Raw genomic sequence first — 14,532 nt, 5'->3', positions numbered from 1 at the left:
AGGGTCACTATTATGACTCAATATTTATGAATTTTGTCAGAATTTTTCATCTTTGCCATATATGGGCTGAATTTAAATGTGGGTCAAAATCTAGCTATTCCAGGAGGTCAAATTTTACAAAAGCCCTTGTTACCACTCTAGGGGGCATACATTTATAACTCAATCTTGTTGAAACTTGGTCAGAATAACTATCTTCACATTATCCAGAATGAGTTGGAATCAGGGCCATGTGCGTCCAGAAGCAAAGCCACTAGTTAAAATCTTAGAAAAAACTTGTTACAGATCAAAATGCCTTCTTTACTACTCAATCTTGATAAAACTTGATCAAAGTATTTAACTAAACAATATCTAGGTCAAGTTCTAAAGTAGGTCATATTCTTATGGAAACTTGGACACCAGGTAAAGTCTTAAAAACATTCGTACTACGGGAGGGGCAAGATTCATGACTAGAGCTTGATGAAACTTGCTCATAATGTGTATAGTGTCAATATCTGGTCCTAGTTTCTGCTGCGTCCAAAACAGGGTCACCTGGTCAAGCTTGTTACCACAACAGAGGCCATTTGTATGACTATATCGTGATGAAACTTAGTCATAATATTTATCTTGGCATAGTATATGCATAATTTAAAACAATATGTTGAATTGTTATATAAAAGTCGGTAATAAAGAAGTACCCGTAAATGAGTATGAGAATATCTACTAGAAATTCAACATTGAACTTTTAAGGTACCAAACATCTGACACTCGTGTGTGTATATCAAAAGTTTATTTACACTTCGTCTCTGCGTCTTCGCGACAACTGTTTAAGTACGGACCTGCGACATCTGACTCTCGGTCCTTCTCACACTGACAAATATTTGCACTTATTTGCAAATATAGATATAACTCACACAAGAAATTTGAAAAATTATCGTATCAAAATAACTGAAAAACCATTTGTAGTTTAAACAATGAAACTGTATTTTAAAGTCTGCTTTGAAAAATAAAGACAAGGACTTGTGTAAAGTTTAAAGAGAGTGATACGATTGATTTGTAAATTGTCCTTATTACAGTTTGATACTTGTGATTTGTGATTGTAAATGTTACTTGTTTAATGCCAATCACAAAGCATTTAATTATGAACGTATAAATATATAACAATTCATTGTACACAAACTTCATGCCGCCACCCCACCACCCCCCCCCCTCCCTCAAATATTGTGCACCCCAGTTGGTGTCTCTCTTGATTCAGCCCTTCAAGATGTCTTACTGTCTTATAAATCAAAGGTCTTTGGTGCTACATACTAGGGAGTTTAAGCTGTAAGCCTGTTACACAATCATCACATGGCCATTTAAGAAGGTATCAATCAACACTATTGTACTGCATCTATGCAAGCATAGGTGTAAATGAATTTGATATGGGGATATGGTACTTCAATGAAAGGTCAAATTAGTTTTATATGATACAACTCTTGTTGTTTAATTGGTTGAACCACTATGTGATTTTCGGCAAAATAAAGATAATGCTCTGAAGCAATGGCAATACTTAATTTGAGTAACGCAAAGTAATTGGCTATTTGGCTTGTAAATGTTTATGAATCCATGACCAGAATCATCAGCATAATTGCGAAACAACATTCTAATTACAGCTATGGTGTAAACAAGGTTTTAATACAGCTATATAAGGAAAACTCCCGCGCCCTCTGGCGGCAATGTTTTGCAACGAACTAGCTGAACCCTGTAAACATACATCACTCCGGTCCATTCTCCTCGCCTCTTGGTGCTTGGATTGAGATCCATGCATTGATATTTGTCTGCCTCAAATTACATGCCCTGGAAAGCTTTATTGTTGACGGACGTATCATCAAAGTATGCCTGTTTTATATAAAAATTAGTCAAAATCACAATCCTCTTAGACTTGACAGTCTTTACCTGTATTGGACAGGCTGCGTTTTAATGCGTTAACTTTAGAAATATTAGGAAATCTACATAAAAATCTCATGTTAATGTTTTTCGAACAAGGCCAAGATATACGTATGCACTAAAGTTCAGTCAAAGGACCAACATCGTTTTAATATATGCGCATTCTTGTCACAAGTATATAAAGTAAAATGACGACAATACAAACGTAAGCGACTGGGTAATTGTAATTGTAATTAAACAAAGTTACTTTAACAAAAAGAGTCGTTTAAGGAAGATGTGTTGGAATTTATTTAGCATGATACGCTGTCCGATTTCTTCGAATTTACGACTCTGGTCCTTTTTTTATTTAGTCATATAATTTAAATTGCACCGTCCTCTGTTGTCCATATTAAAAAAATGGTTTTAGGAACGTGGTTTGTTCTTGCCATGTGAACTTGTATGCACTGGGTGGAAGTAACAAACAAAACATATGCTGTGGTTAAATGGTCATTGACTGACCGTTATTACTAGTATTATATAACAAAAGTTCAAAACATATATCAATATATACACCAATATTATATAACTTAAAACATAGGGAGATTTAACAATTATGTTATTCGGTAAAATGTGGAGGTTTCTTTAGAAAATGGCCTTCCAAAAGGTATTACAAAATGTACTAGGTACAACAAAACAATTTATTTCCTGCAGGCAAGTTCTGATTTGTGAGGAGATTGGGGTGGGAGGTGGGTAAAACACAAACTTTCCTTTGTTCTCTTTGTACATCCGCATGGCATCTGAATGCGCATAATTAAAGATCGTTACACTTCGTGTGTTTCCGTCATTGTTTACAGGGAATATAGCCAAGCTGATCCGATTTTTCTGTAGATAGGTTAAAGTCAATATGATTGCCGTTCCTTTCACCCAACGCATAAAAAACACTGATACGATATTTCGTATAGTTTGCATTTATGCACTGGGTGGAAGTAGAAAACAAAACATATGCTGTGGTTAAATGGTCATTGACTGACTGTCATTATTATATAACAAAAGTTCAAAACATATATCAATATATACACCAATATATATATAACTTAAGACATAAGGAGATTAAACAATTATGTCATTCGGTAAAATGTGGAGGTTTCTTTAGAAACTGGCCAAAAAGATAGCTTGCTATCTTCCCCCCTGAACTGTTATGTACACTTACTATTAAATCAGCGGTTTCTGATATTGGCGACGTGTTCAAAATGATCATTAAAAATGCCATGTTTTTAAATAATAAGATATCTTTGAAACGTTGCAACTGATCGCAGAAGTGAAATTAACTATTTTTAAAAAAGACGATCACGTAAACACAGGATTTTCTACTACTATGTTGCAAACGAAAGGTAAAGTACCACGTCATCGATTTTCAGAATTGTTTATTAAGACATTTACAAAAAAACTGCCCACCCCTGACTGACAAGCTTGTAAAAAGAAAAAAAAGATTTTCCGGACTTTTGAACAAGACGTGTTCCACCATGTCCTTATTAGTAATATATATGATTGTCATTACATGTATAACTAGACAATTTACTGTGCAATTTATAATCTAAAGACGGCAGAAATGGAAATTAATGACCTTAATAGTAAGCATTAATACTGGCATCGTCAAAGGCATTACAGTATTGAGTGAACATAATAACAGATTCACTTTACATATTCGTTAATGATAATATTACTAATACTCGCTAATTTTAATAAAGGTATACATTGCTAATGGAAATAATATAAAACCATTGAGAAAAACATGCCCCTTCATACTTTACCACATGCGGGTTCAAATGGAACATGAAAGTTCCAGCTGGACAACGCACGGCACCATTTCAAAAAGCAAAGTGAACAACACCGGAAGTTGTGCAACTGTCCATTGTCCCGTTTCTTGAAGCGCATATAAAAATAAGAGCTATTCCGTAAGGAGCGGTATCATCGCCGCTGTGTTGATCGGGTTTGACCTTTAGTGCGTAATCACTCGTGATCATAAAATAATACATATTTTCACTCGTGGCTGCGCCACTCGTGAAAATATTATTGTATATGATCACTTCTGAAATAAAGTCTATATTCCATCGAATCCAACATATATCCTCTATATATCCCCCCCGATCGATACGTAAATCCGCTTTTTGTTGGATATAATATGTGCCTAACAAAACCGAATTGAGAGTAAATAAACTTCAGCGAAATACTATGATACTGTCAGCCGAAATTGTAATACAAGTTTCAACGGTCTAAATATGTTGGTTTGTAACCTATCGTATTTTCGTTTTAATAAGTACCTGTGATTCTACATATTTAGAGTCATGGCGGAATCGGTAAAGCGGAAATGAAAATAAAAGGTAAACTTCAGATATTTATGTCGCATATAGTATAGTTTGTTGAGACGTTGCTTTGTTAATGCTTTTAAAGTTTTTAAAAATCAAACACTTGTTTCTCTGCATAAGGTCATGACACTTCAAAATTTCGTTGGCAAAGGTAAATAACCTTTTCTTTGAGGAACTGACTCACACTTACAGTAGCAGTCATACCCTTAAAATTAAGTACTTATCTGGTCGCTTAAGGAGTGTCCCTTGTCGGTTTGTTTATATTTTGAAACTGCTATTCATAATGAGTTGATGTTAAAGTTCACAGTAACATTTTTTTGAAAATACAGGTGGTCTTAATATTCTACATTAATTCCAATATGAGCATAACCCATTAATTTTCATTTAGTTTGGTGAATAATGATTAATGGAAAGTGTTTGTGTAAACACTCATCCAATCTATCAATCAGTTGAACTTGCTTTGTTATATCTCTATCTCTTAATATTTGATTTATTTTCTGCTTCAGAAGTAAAGATGATGATCAAAGCCTTCACCTTATTCTTGAGCATGGGGTTCATTGTTGCCGGTAATTATAGTTTGATTTGAATTATTTAGTTCTTGTATAGTTTTTATGTTTTTCAGTCTTTTATGGTTTCAGAGTTTGTGTTTTTTAACAAAAGTTTAAATGCATTATTATATATTAAGACTAAATTGGGTTATATTTAACCAGGTTTTCCGAAGGAAAAAACTGGTTATTAGATTGGCGATTGCGGGCCGGCTGGCTGGCTGGCGGAACAAGCTTGTCCGGGCCATAACTATGTCGTTCATTGTCATATTTTAAAATCATTTGGCACATTTGTTCACCATCATTGAACGGTGTGTCACGCGAAATAATTACGTCAATATCTCCAAGGTCAAGGTCACACTTTGAGTTCAAAGGTCAAAATTGGCAATAAATGAGCTTGTCTGGGCCATAACTATGTCATTCATTGTGAGATTTTACAATTATTTGGCACATTTTTCACCATCATGGGACGGTGACCGTGTGTCGCACGAAAGAATCATGTCAATATCTCCAATGTCAAGGTCACCACAACTTAAAATAGATTTATTTTGAAACAAACTTACAAAGGGGGTTAATTTTGTTTGTTCATTTCAAAAGTTCAGTTTGAGTTGTCTACCTTAATCAGATTTTTTTTCACAATGAAAACCTGGTTTTGTGACAATTTTGTCCCTTGTTTCATATTTAAAAAAGCGCACATGTTGTTTTTTCTTTCAGTTAATCGACCCCCAAACATGGTAAAACATCCAGCTCAGAGAGATATTTATTTTAAACCTGGGGAGTCAGTGGAAATAGCATGCATTGCTGATGGAATTCCCAAACCCCAGTATGTATAGTATAAGTCTGTTTTGCTGAATATTGGACTAATAAGCCCACTATTATTTGTTTTAATCACTATGTAATTGTGGGATATTACACAGTATTTTTAAACATTTCCATTTCCATTTTGCTTGAATAGGCCCCCCCCCCTATTTAATAAACACCTATTGTGCATGGTTTTACTTTTCAACAACGAATATTGACAGAAATACATATATTGAAAAAATAACCCTCGTATAGGTATAATATTTACACAAGGTATGAAACGCACTATATGCCTATTGCTGAAAGATTGTGGAACACTGGACGTGACATTTTTCATCGAAGTTACACATGTTCCCACGCAGTGGCCGACAAAATGCAACTGGATTCGTTAAAAGACAGTAAAAGCGACGTGATTACACAACTATCCGATCTTCTGCTTGGCTAATTAATTTAATATTCAATTAAATTTGACTTTCTCGCTATATGTCACTCGGTGTTTCATCTACACATGTACACCTTTTAAATTTTATAACGCGTCATCTGGTTGGTTGTTCTCATTGTGTTGGCCAATCATATGGCGTTTTAGAACCAAGCATTCGATCGACAAAATATGGCAGCAAAACACAGACATGTAGCGAGAAAGTCGAATTTAAATGAATATTAAAGTTATTAGCCGAGCAGGAGATCAGTAAGTTGTGTAAGCTCGTTGCTTTTACTGTCTTTTATCTAATCCAGTTACATTTTGTTGGCAACTGCATTGGAACATGTGTGATGTCAATGAAAATGGTCACTTTTTTGGGCTTCATAATTTACAGTCTGTGCCTTTTAGATTGGGAAAAAAGCATGATAAACCATGCAATTGGATAAAAATCAAACAAGATTAATTTTAATATAAATAACAGTATTCCAGTTGTTGATAAATGCATGTGAAATTGTTTTTTAAAGTTTTCATCTTCAAAGGGCTACATAATTATATTTCTGTATATAAAATTCAATAAACCAATAATTTAGTTTATTGGAAAAGTTTGGCACTTCTTTTGGGAAATTTTAATGAGATGTTTGGGAAAAAATGTTTCTCTGTGTCATTGGGAAACAACCTTTAAGAGGCTGTATACTTGATAAAAAAATTATTTGTTTAGTTCATTTCATGATTTGTTTGTGCAGAATATTCCACAGATATCTGATCGATTTGTTATGGCTATATTGATAAGTTTTCAGCACTGTTTTGTGCCTGGTCAAATTGCAGAAAGCATGTATATTATGTTCAAATAAATGTTTTGCCTCAATTCCAGGTACAGATGGAGAGTGAATCAGAAAACGTTCAACCCAAGTGGTAACGATGACCGTGCAGTGCAGCTTCCAAATCAGGGTACTCTTGTGTTCAACAAGCCTGAACCCAAAGATGAAGGCATATACCAGTGCTTTGCTGACAACGGGTATGGCGTTTCTGCCTCCATAAGAGTAAACCTTCGAGAAGCAAAGCTGGAGAAATTTGCCTTTGAGCAGACACAGGTAACTCTGATTGGTTAGGGTTTTAATACCCCAGTATTCTGATGACATTAATAGTTTTATTTAGCTATTAAATTATTGCTGGTTGTCTTAATTCAAAGGAGCCGCGCTCAAGTTAAATGGGCTTAATGCAATACATGTATGTGTTAACCGTTAAGTATAGTCCCACATTACCCTGTGCAATCAGTACATGCTAATCTGGAATCTTGTCTGCTTTTATGAAATATTTTGTGTAAAGGATATCTCGTCTAAACAAAAATTAGGCCTAGGCAGAAAATGTTGTCAATTAGTTTATGCATACTTACAGGCTAATCTTGGAAGGCACTTTATGCAGATTCATTAAACCAGGTTTTTCCAGGGAAGACTTCACTGTATAATATGAGACGACCTTACACACTTGAATTTTCCCAGAGTCTTGCACAAATGATTATAAGCTCACACATAATGTTTTGTAATTTTTGCATCACATTTAGGTTGTCACTAGAGGGTAAATCGCTTTGGTATTTTTACAAAAATATTAACCAACATCCCACATTTTTTAGAAACTTAAATATAAATGACCTTTAATTTCCATTCTACGTTTTGAAATCATCTGCTTAAAACCTGCCCATTTTCTGTCTAATTGATGATGTGTATTAATTAACTTGCAGACACACTACCAGATCTGGGGTAACCCCCTTACTCTGCCATGCACGCCACCCCAGAGTTATCCTCAGGCGGATGTTTTCTGGGTAATCAAAGAACCCAATGGTCGCTGGCGTTCCATCAACTTTGACAAGAGAGTTAGCATGGACCTTGAAGGTATGTATTAGGAGAATTTGATTCTTTGTTATTGAATGTCCAAAATGAGAGACCCCCCAATCATTAAGTTTGTAATACTGCATGCTTACATTAAATTGATGATTGCATTCCCCCCCCCCCCCCCCCTCCCCCCACCATATAGTGGGGGACATATTGTTTTTGCCCTGTATGTTGGTTGGTTGGTTGTTTTGTTTGCTCCAATTTTAACATTTTGCCATAACTTTTGCAATATTGAAGATAGCAACTTCATATTTGGCATGCATGTGTATATCATAGAGCTGCACATTTTGAGTGGTGAAAGGTCAAGGTCATCCTTCAAGGTAAAAAAAAAATTTAAGGGAAGAAATAAGCTTTAAAGAGAGATAATTATCTGTACCTGCCAAATGATTTTTTATGCCCCCAGTAGGGTGGCATATAGCAGTTGAACTGTCTGTCAGTATGTGTGTATGTCAGTATGTCCGTCTTTGAAAAAAAACTTTAACGTTGGCCATAACTTTTGCATTATTGAAGATAGAAACTTGATATTTGGCATGCATGTGTATCTCATAAAGCTGCACACTTTGAATGGTGGAAGGTCAAGGTCATCCTTCAATGTCAAAGTTAAAAAAAAAATTCAAATCAGCGTTCTCATGAAGCTGCACATTTTGAGTGGTGGAAGTTCAAGGTCAAGGTCATCCTTCAAGGTCAAAGGTAAAAAAAGAGTTTTTTTATATTTCAAAGCGGTGCAATCGGGGGGATTTTGTGTTTCTGACGAACACATCTCTTTTTTTTATAATAAATCAGAGCGGCGCAGTAGGGGATATAGTGTTTCTGACAAACACATATTTTGTTTTTACCGGTAATGAATGTCAAAAAACAGGAATGAAAACATGTCTTGAAAACCCATGCAAGCCCCCACTCACCCAGATGACAAAATACCCTAATTTGATGACCAGCATTTTTCATCAGCTTTCTATTTTTGAACATTCTATCATTTGGCAAATGCTTCCACTCCAGGGACAAAGTTCTTGTTCCAATGAGAAAAGGATTGAATATTTTACTCAATGGGTTGTGTTTGCTATGACACTGTAAAAAAAGGGTGATGAGCACTTTTTCAATCTTCCAACAGGTCGCCTGCGGTTTGCAAATGTGGTCAAAGCTGATGAGGTAACTGGCAGGGCGTACGCCTGCATGGCCATCAACTATTTCATGCGTGACAACGCCATTGGACCAGAACATTTGATCTCTGTTGTTGGAGGTGAGCTGTAAAATGATAGTAGCGTATGCTTGGGGCCTGTTCCTGTATCACAGGAAATCATTATTTTATAAAGCTAGACATTCCCCACCGTAGGCAGAGGGATAATTTTGAGGCCTTTTCCGTCTGTCAACCAGTCCAGAACACTTTTATGTCCGAAGCTATATATGGGAACTGCTTTGGCAGATTTCAATTAAACATGTTATGAGTGCATAAATATTATAAGAAGATAATGCATATCAAATTGCGACCCAAATATGTGAATAATGGAGTTATGGCTTTTTTTCACTTGAAATACACTTTTTGTACAGGATGTTTTCTGTCTTCAGCTGTATCTCCAATAACATATGTGTCACAGCCATGAAACTAAACACAGTTGTTCTCAATCAACTGGAGCTGAGTCAGTTGAAATACCCATAACCCGAGGCAAGGTCAAGGTCACACATTGAAAAAGATCAAAGATCACACATTTGATGCATTATTCATTTAAATTAGCAAAAAGTTTACTATGCATCAAGGAATTATGTAAACACTTTTTGCAACTTTTGTCTTTTATCTGGCTGTGTGTCTAAGGTTAGACTCATTACTCTAGGGTCATGGTCATATACTGAGGTTTAATGTAACACATTTTTATAAAAAATGCCTATTGTTATTTTAGTTTAATTCTTCACTCATCCATTAACAAAATTTATTTGGTTGGGGATATCAATACAAAAAGTTCTTGTTTAACTGGAGTTTTTAGCTCACTTGAGCAGGAATTCGACAAATTACTAAAAAGTGAAAGCCTACCTAACAGATATAGATGTGTAACGTGAACAACTGTCGAACAACTCAAACCCATAGAAGGCGATGAAAGGTATCCAGTGTTCAAGTTTTAAAGCTTAGGGAACCCACCAAATTATCTTGAAACATTCATTCACACGGTTGAAGCAGAAATCAGAACATTCAACAAGAAATCAATAAATAACCTGACAAAACATGAAAAAGGCACTACTCTCACTGCAAAATAACAATAAGATTGTTATAAACTGGCTGACAAACAGTCTGAAGTTGTCATTATTTTATTTCGTAAATTATACGGTAGTTAACTGAGATGGTTCTTCTGCCGCACATGCGCATCAGTGTGCTTACCGCATGCATTGAACTGCCGCACATGCGCATCAGTGTGCTTACCGCATGCATTGAACTGCCGCACATGCGCATCAGTGTGCTTACCGCATGCATTGAACTGCCGCACATGCGCATCAGTGTGCTTACCGCATGCATTGAACTGCCGCACATGCACATCAGTGTGCTTACCGCATGCATTGAACTGCCGCACATGCGCATCAGTGTGCTTACCGCATGCATTGAACTGCCGCACATGCGCATCAGTGTGCTTACCGCATGCATTGAACTGCCGCACATGCGCATCAGTGTGCTTACCGCATGCATTGAACTGCCGCACATGCGCATCAGTGTGCTTACCGCATGCATTGAACTGCCGCACATGCGCATCAGTGTGCTTACCGCATGCGTTGAACTGCCGCACATGCGCATCAGTGTGCTTACCGCATGCATTGAACTGCCGCACGTGCGCATCAGTGTGCTTACCGCATGCGTTGAACTGCCGCACATGCGCATCAGTGTGCTTACCGCATGCATTGAACTGCCGCACATGCGCATCAGTGTGCTTACCGCATGCATTGAACTGCCGCACATGCGCATCAGTGTGCTTACCGCATGCATTGAACTGCCGCACATGCGCATCAGTGTGCTTACCGCATGCATTGAACTGCCGCACATGCACATCAGTGTGCTTACCGCATGCATTGAACTGCCGCACATGCGCATCAGTGTGCTTACCGCATGCATTGAACTGCCGCACATGCGCATCAGTGTGCTTACCGCATGCATTGAACTGCCGCACATGCACATCAGTGTGCTTACCGCATGCATTGAACTGCCGCACATGCGCATCAGTGTGCTTACCGCATGCATTGAACTGCCGCACATGCGCATCAGTGTGCTTACTGCATGCATTGAACTGCCGCACATGCACATCAGTGTGCTTACCGCATGCATTGAACTGCCGCACATGCACATCAGTGTGCTTACCGCATGCATTGAACTGCCGCACATGCGCATCAGTGTGCTTACCGCATGCATTGAACTGCCGCACATGCGCATCAGTGTGCTTACCGCATGCGTTGAACTGCCGCACATGCGCATCAGTGTGCTTACCGCATGCATTGAACTGCCGCACATGCACATCAGTGTGCTTACCGCATGCATTGAACTGCCGCACATGCACATCAGTGTGCTTACCGCATGCATTGAACTGCCGCACATGCACATCAGTGTGCTTACCGCATGCATTGAACTGCCGCACATGCACATCAGTGTGCTTACCGCATGCATTGAACTGCCGCACATGCGCATCAGTGTGCTTACCGCATGCATTGAACTGCCGCACATGCGCATCAGTGTGCTTACCGCATGCATTGAACTGCCGCACATGCGCATCAGTGTGCTTACCGCATGCATTGAACTGCCGCACATGCGCATCAGAGTTCTTACCGCATGCATTGAACTGCCGCACATGCGCATCAGTGTGCTTACCGCATGCGTTGAACTGCCGCACATGCGCATCAGTGTGCTTACCGCATGCGTTGAACTGCCGCACATGCGCATCAGTGTGCTTACCGCATGCATTGAACTGCCGCACATGCGCATCAGTGTGCTTACCGCATGCATTGAACTGCCGCACATGCACATCAGTGTGCTTACCGCATGCATTGAACTGCCGCACATGCACATCAGTGTGCTTACCGCATGCATTGAACTGCCGCACATGCACATCAGTGTGCTTACCGCATGCATTGAACTGCCGCACATGCGCATCAGTGTGCTTACCGCATGCATTGAACTGCCGCACATGCGCATCAGTGTGCTTACCGCATGCATTGAACTGCCGCATATGCGCATCAGTGTGCTTACCGCATGCATTGAACTGCCGCACATGCGCATCAGTGTGCTTACCGCATGCATTGAACTGCCGCACATGCGCATCAGTGTGCTTACCGCATGCGTTGAACTGCCGCACATGCGCATCAGTGTGCTTACCGCATGCGTTGAACTGCCGCACATGCGCATCAGTGTGCTTACCGCATGCGTTGAACTGCCGCACATGCGCATCAGTGTGCTTACCGCATGCATTGAACTGCCGCACATGCGCATCAGTGTGCTTACCGCATGCATTGTTCTGCCGCACATGCGCATCAGTGTGCTTACCGCATGCATTGAACTGCCGCACGTGCGCATCAGTGTGCTTACCGCATGCATTGAACTGCCGCACATGCGCATCAGTGTGCTTACCGCATGCATTGAACTGCCGCACATGCGCATCAGTGTGCTTACCGCATGCATTGAACTGCCGCACATGCGCATCAGTGTGCTTACCGCATGCGTTGAACTGCCGCACATGCGCATCAGTGTGCTTACCGCATGCGTTGAACTGCCGCACATGCGCATCAGTGTGCTTACCGCATGCGTTGAACTGCCGCACATGCACATCAGTGTGCTTACCGCATGCATTGAACTGCCGCACATGCGCATCAGTGTGCTTACCGCATGCGTTGAACTGCCGCACATGCGCATCAGTGTGCTTACCGCATGCGTTGAACTGCCGCACATGCGCATCAGTGTGCTTACCGCATGCATTGAACTGCCGCACGTGCGCATCAGTGTGCTTACCGCATGCATTGAACTGCCGCACATGCGCATCAGTGTGCTTACCGCATGCATTGTTCTGCCGCACATGCGCATCAGTGTGCTTACCGCATGCATTGAACTGCCGCACGTGCGCATCAGTGTGCTTACCGCATGCATTGAACTGCCGCACATGCGCATCAGTGTGCTTACCGCATGCATTGAACTGCCGCACATGCGCATCAGTGTGCTTACCGCATGCATTGAACTGCCGCACATGCGCATCAGTGTGCTTACCGCATGCATTGAACTGCCGCACATGCGCATCAGTGTGCTTACCGCATGCGTTGAACTGCCGCACATGCGCATCAGTGTGCTTACCGCATGCATTGAACTGCCGCACGTGCGCATCAGTGTGCTTACCGCATGCATTGAACTGCCGCACATGCGCATCAGTGTGCTTACCGCATGCATTGAACTGCCGCACATGCGCATCAGTGTGCTTACCGCATGCATTGAACTGCCGCACATGCGCATCAGTGTGCTTACCGCATGCATTGAACTGCCGCACATGCGCATCAGTGTGCTTACCGCATGCATTGAACTGCCGCACATGCGCATCAGTGTGCTTACCGCATGCATTGAACTGCCGCACATGCGCATCAGTGTGCTTACCGCATGCATTGAACTGCCGCACATGCGCATCAGTGTGCTTACCGCATGCGTTGAACTGCCGCACATGCGCATCAGTGTGCTTACCGCATGCATTGAACTGCCGCACGTGCGCATCAGTGTGCTTACCGCATGCATTGAACTGCCGCACATGCGCATCAGTGTGCTTACCGCATGCGTTGAACTGCCGCACATGCGCATCAGTGTGCTTACCGCATGCATTGAACTGCCGCACATGCGCATCAGTGTGCTTACCGCATGCGTTGAACTGCCGCACATGCGCATCAGTGTGCTTACCGCATGCGTTGAACTGCCGCACGTGCGCATCAGTGTGCTTACCGCATGCATTGAACTGCCGCACGTGCGCATCAGTGTGCTTACCGCATGCGTTGAACTGCCGCACATGCGCATCAGTGTGCTTACCGCATGCGTTGAACTGCCGCACATGCGCATCAGTGTGCTTACCGCATGCGTTGAACTGCCGCACATGCGCATCAGTGTGCTTACCGCATGCGTTGAACTGCCGCACATGCGCATCAGTGTGCTTACCGCATGCGTTGAACTGCCGCACATGCGCATCAGTGTGCTTACCGCATGCGTTGAACTGCCGCACATGCGCATCAGTGTGCTTACCGCATGCGTTGAACTGCCGCACATGCGCATCAGTGTGCTTACCGCATGCGTTGAACTGCCGCACATGCGCATCAGTGTGCTTACCGCATGCGTTGAACTGCCGCACATGCGCATCAGTGTGCTTACCGCATGCGTTGAACTGCCGCACATGCGCATCAGTGTGCTTACCGCATGCGTTGAACTGCCGCACATGCGCATCAGTGTGCTTACCGCATGCGTTGAACTGCCGCACATGCGCATCAGTGTGCTTACCGCATGTGTTGAACTGCCGCACATGCGCATCAGTGTGCTTACCGCATGCGTTGAACTGCCGCACGTGCGCATCAGTGTGCTTACCGCATGCGTTGAAACTAGCCGCACATGCGCATCAGTGTGCTTACCGCATGCGTTGAACTGCCGC

At 41.2% G+C, this 14,532-nt stretch overlaps 2 protein-coding genes across 5 annotated transcripts in view; both read left to right on the top strand.

Annotated features, from left to right (window-relative positions):
- The window catches only part of LOC127880903 (E3 ubiquitin/ISG15 ligase TRIM25-like), a 285,579-nt gene that overhangs the window by 169,003 nt on the left and 102,044 nt on the right, over positions 1 to 14,532 (top strand). The gene's annotated exons all lie outside the window — the stretch shown is intronic.
- LOC127880899 (neuroglian-like) overlaps positions 1 to 14,532 on the top strand; it is a 136,238-nt gene that overhangs the window by 64,575 nt on the left and 57,131 nt on the right. Inside the window, exons 1-6 of one of the 3 annotated variants that reach the window (XM_052428384.1) lie at positions 4,178 to 4,262; positions 4,754 to 4,813; positions 5,507 to 5,615; positions 6,886 to 7,105; positions 7,753 to 7,903; positions 9,012 to 9,140. The exons of 1 other annotated variant lie outside the window; for it this stretch is intronic. In XM_052428384.1, coding sequence (XP_052284344.1) covers positions 4,250 to 4,262; positions 4,754 to 4,813; positions 5,507 to 5,615; positions 6,886 to 7,105; positions 7,753 to 7,903; positions 9,012 to 9,140 — 682 coding nt within the window. In that variant the 5' untranslated portion in view covers positions 4,178 to 4,249. One more of the 3 variants, XM_052428383.1, reaches the window with a different exon arrangement.

The sequence above is a fragment of the Dreissena polymorpha genome, chromosome 5 (genome assembly GCF_020536995.1).
Source record: "Dreissena polymorpha isolate Duluth1 chromosome 5, UMN_Dpol_1.0, whole genome shotgun sequence".
Taxonomy (NCBI): domain Eukaryota; kingdom Metazoa; phylum Mollusca; class Bivalvia; order Myida; family Dreissenidae; genus Dreissena; species Dreissena polymorpha.
Note: the sequence above shows the minus strand (reverse complement) of the source record. Positions and strands in the feature narration are given on the sequence as shown.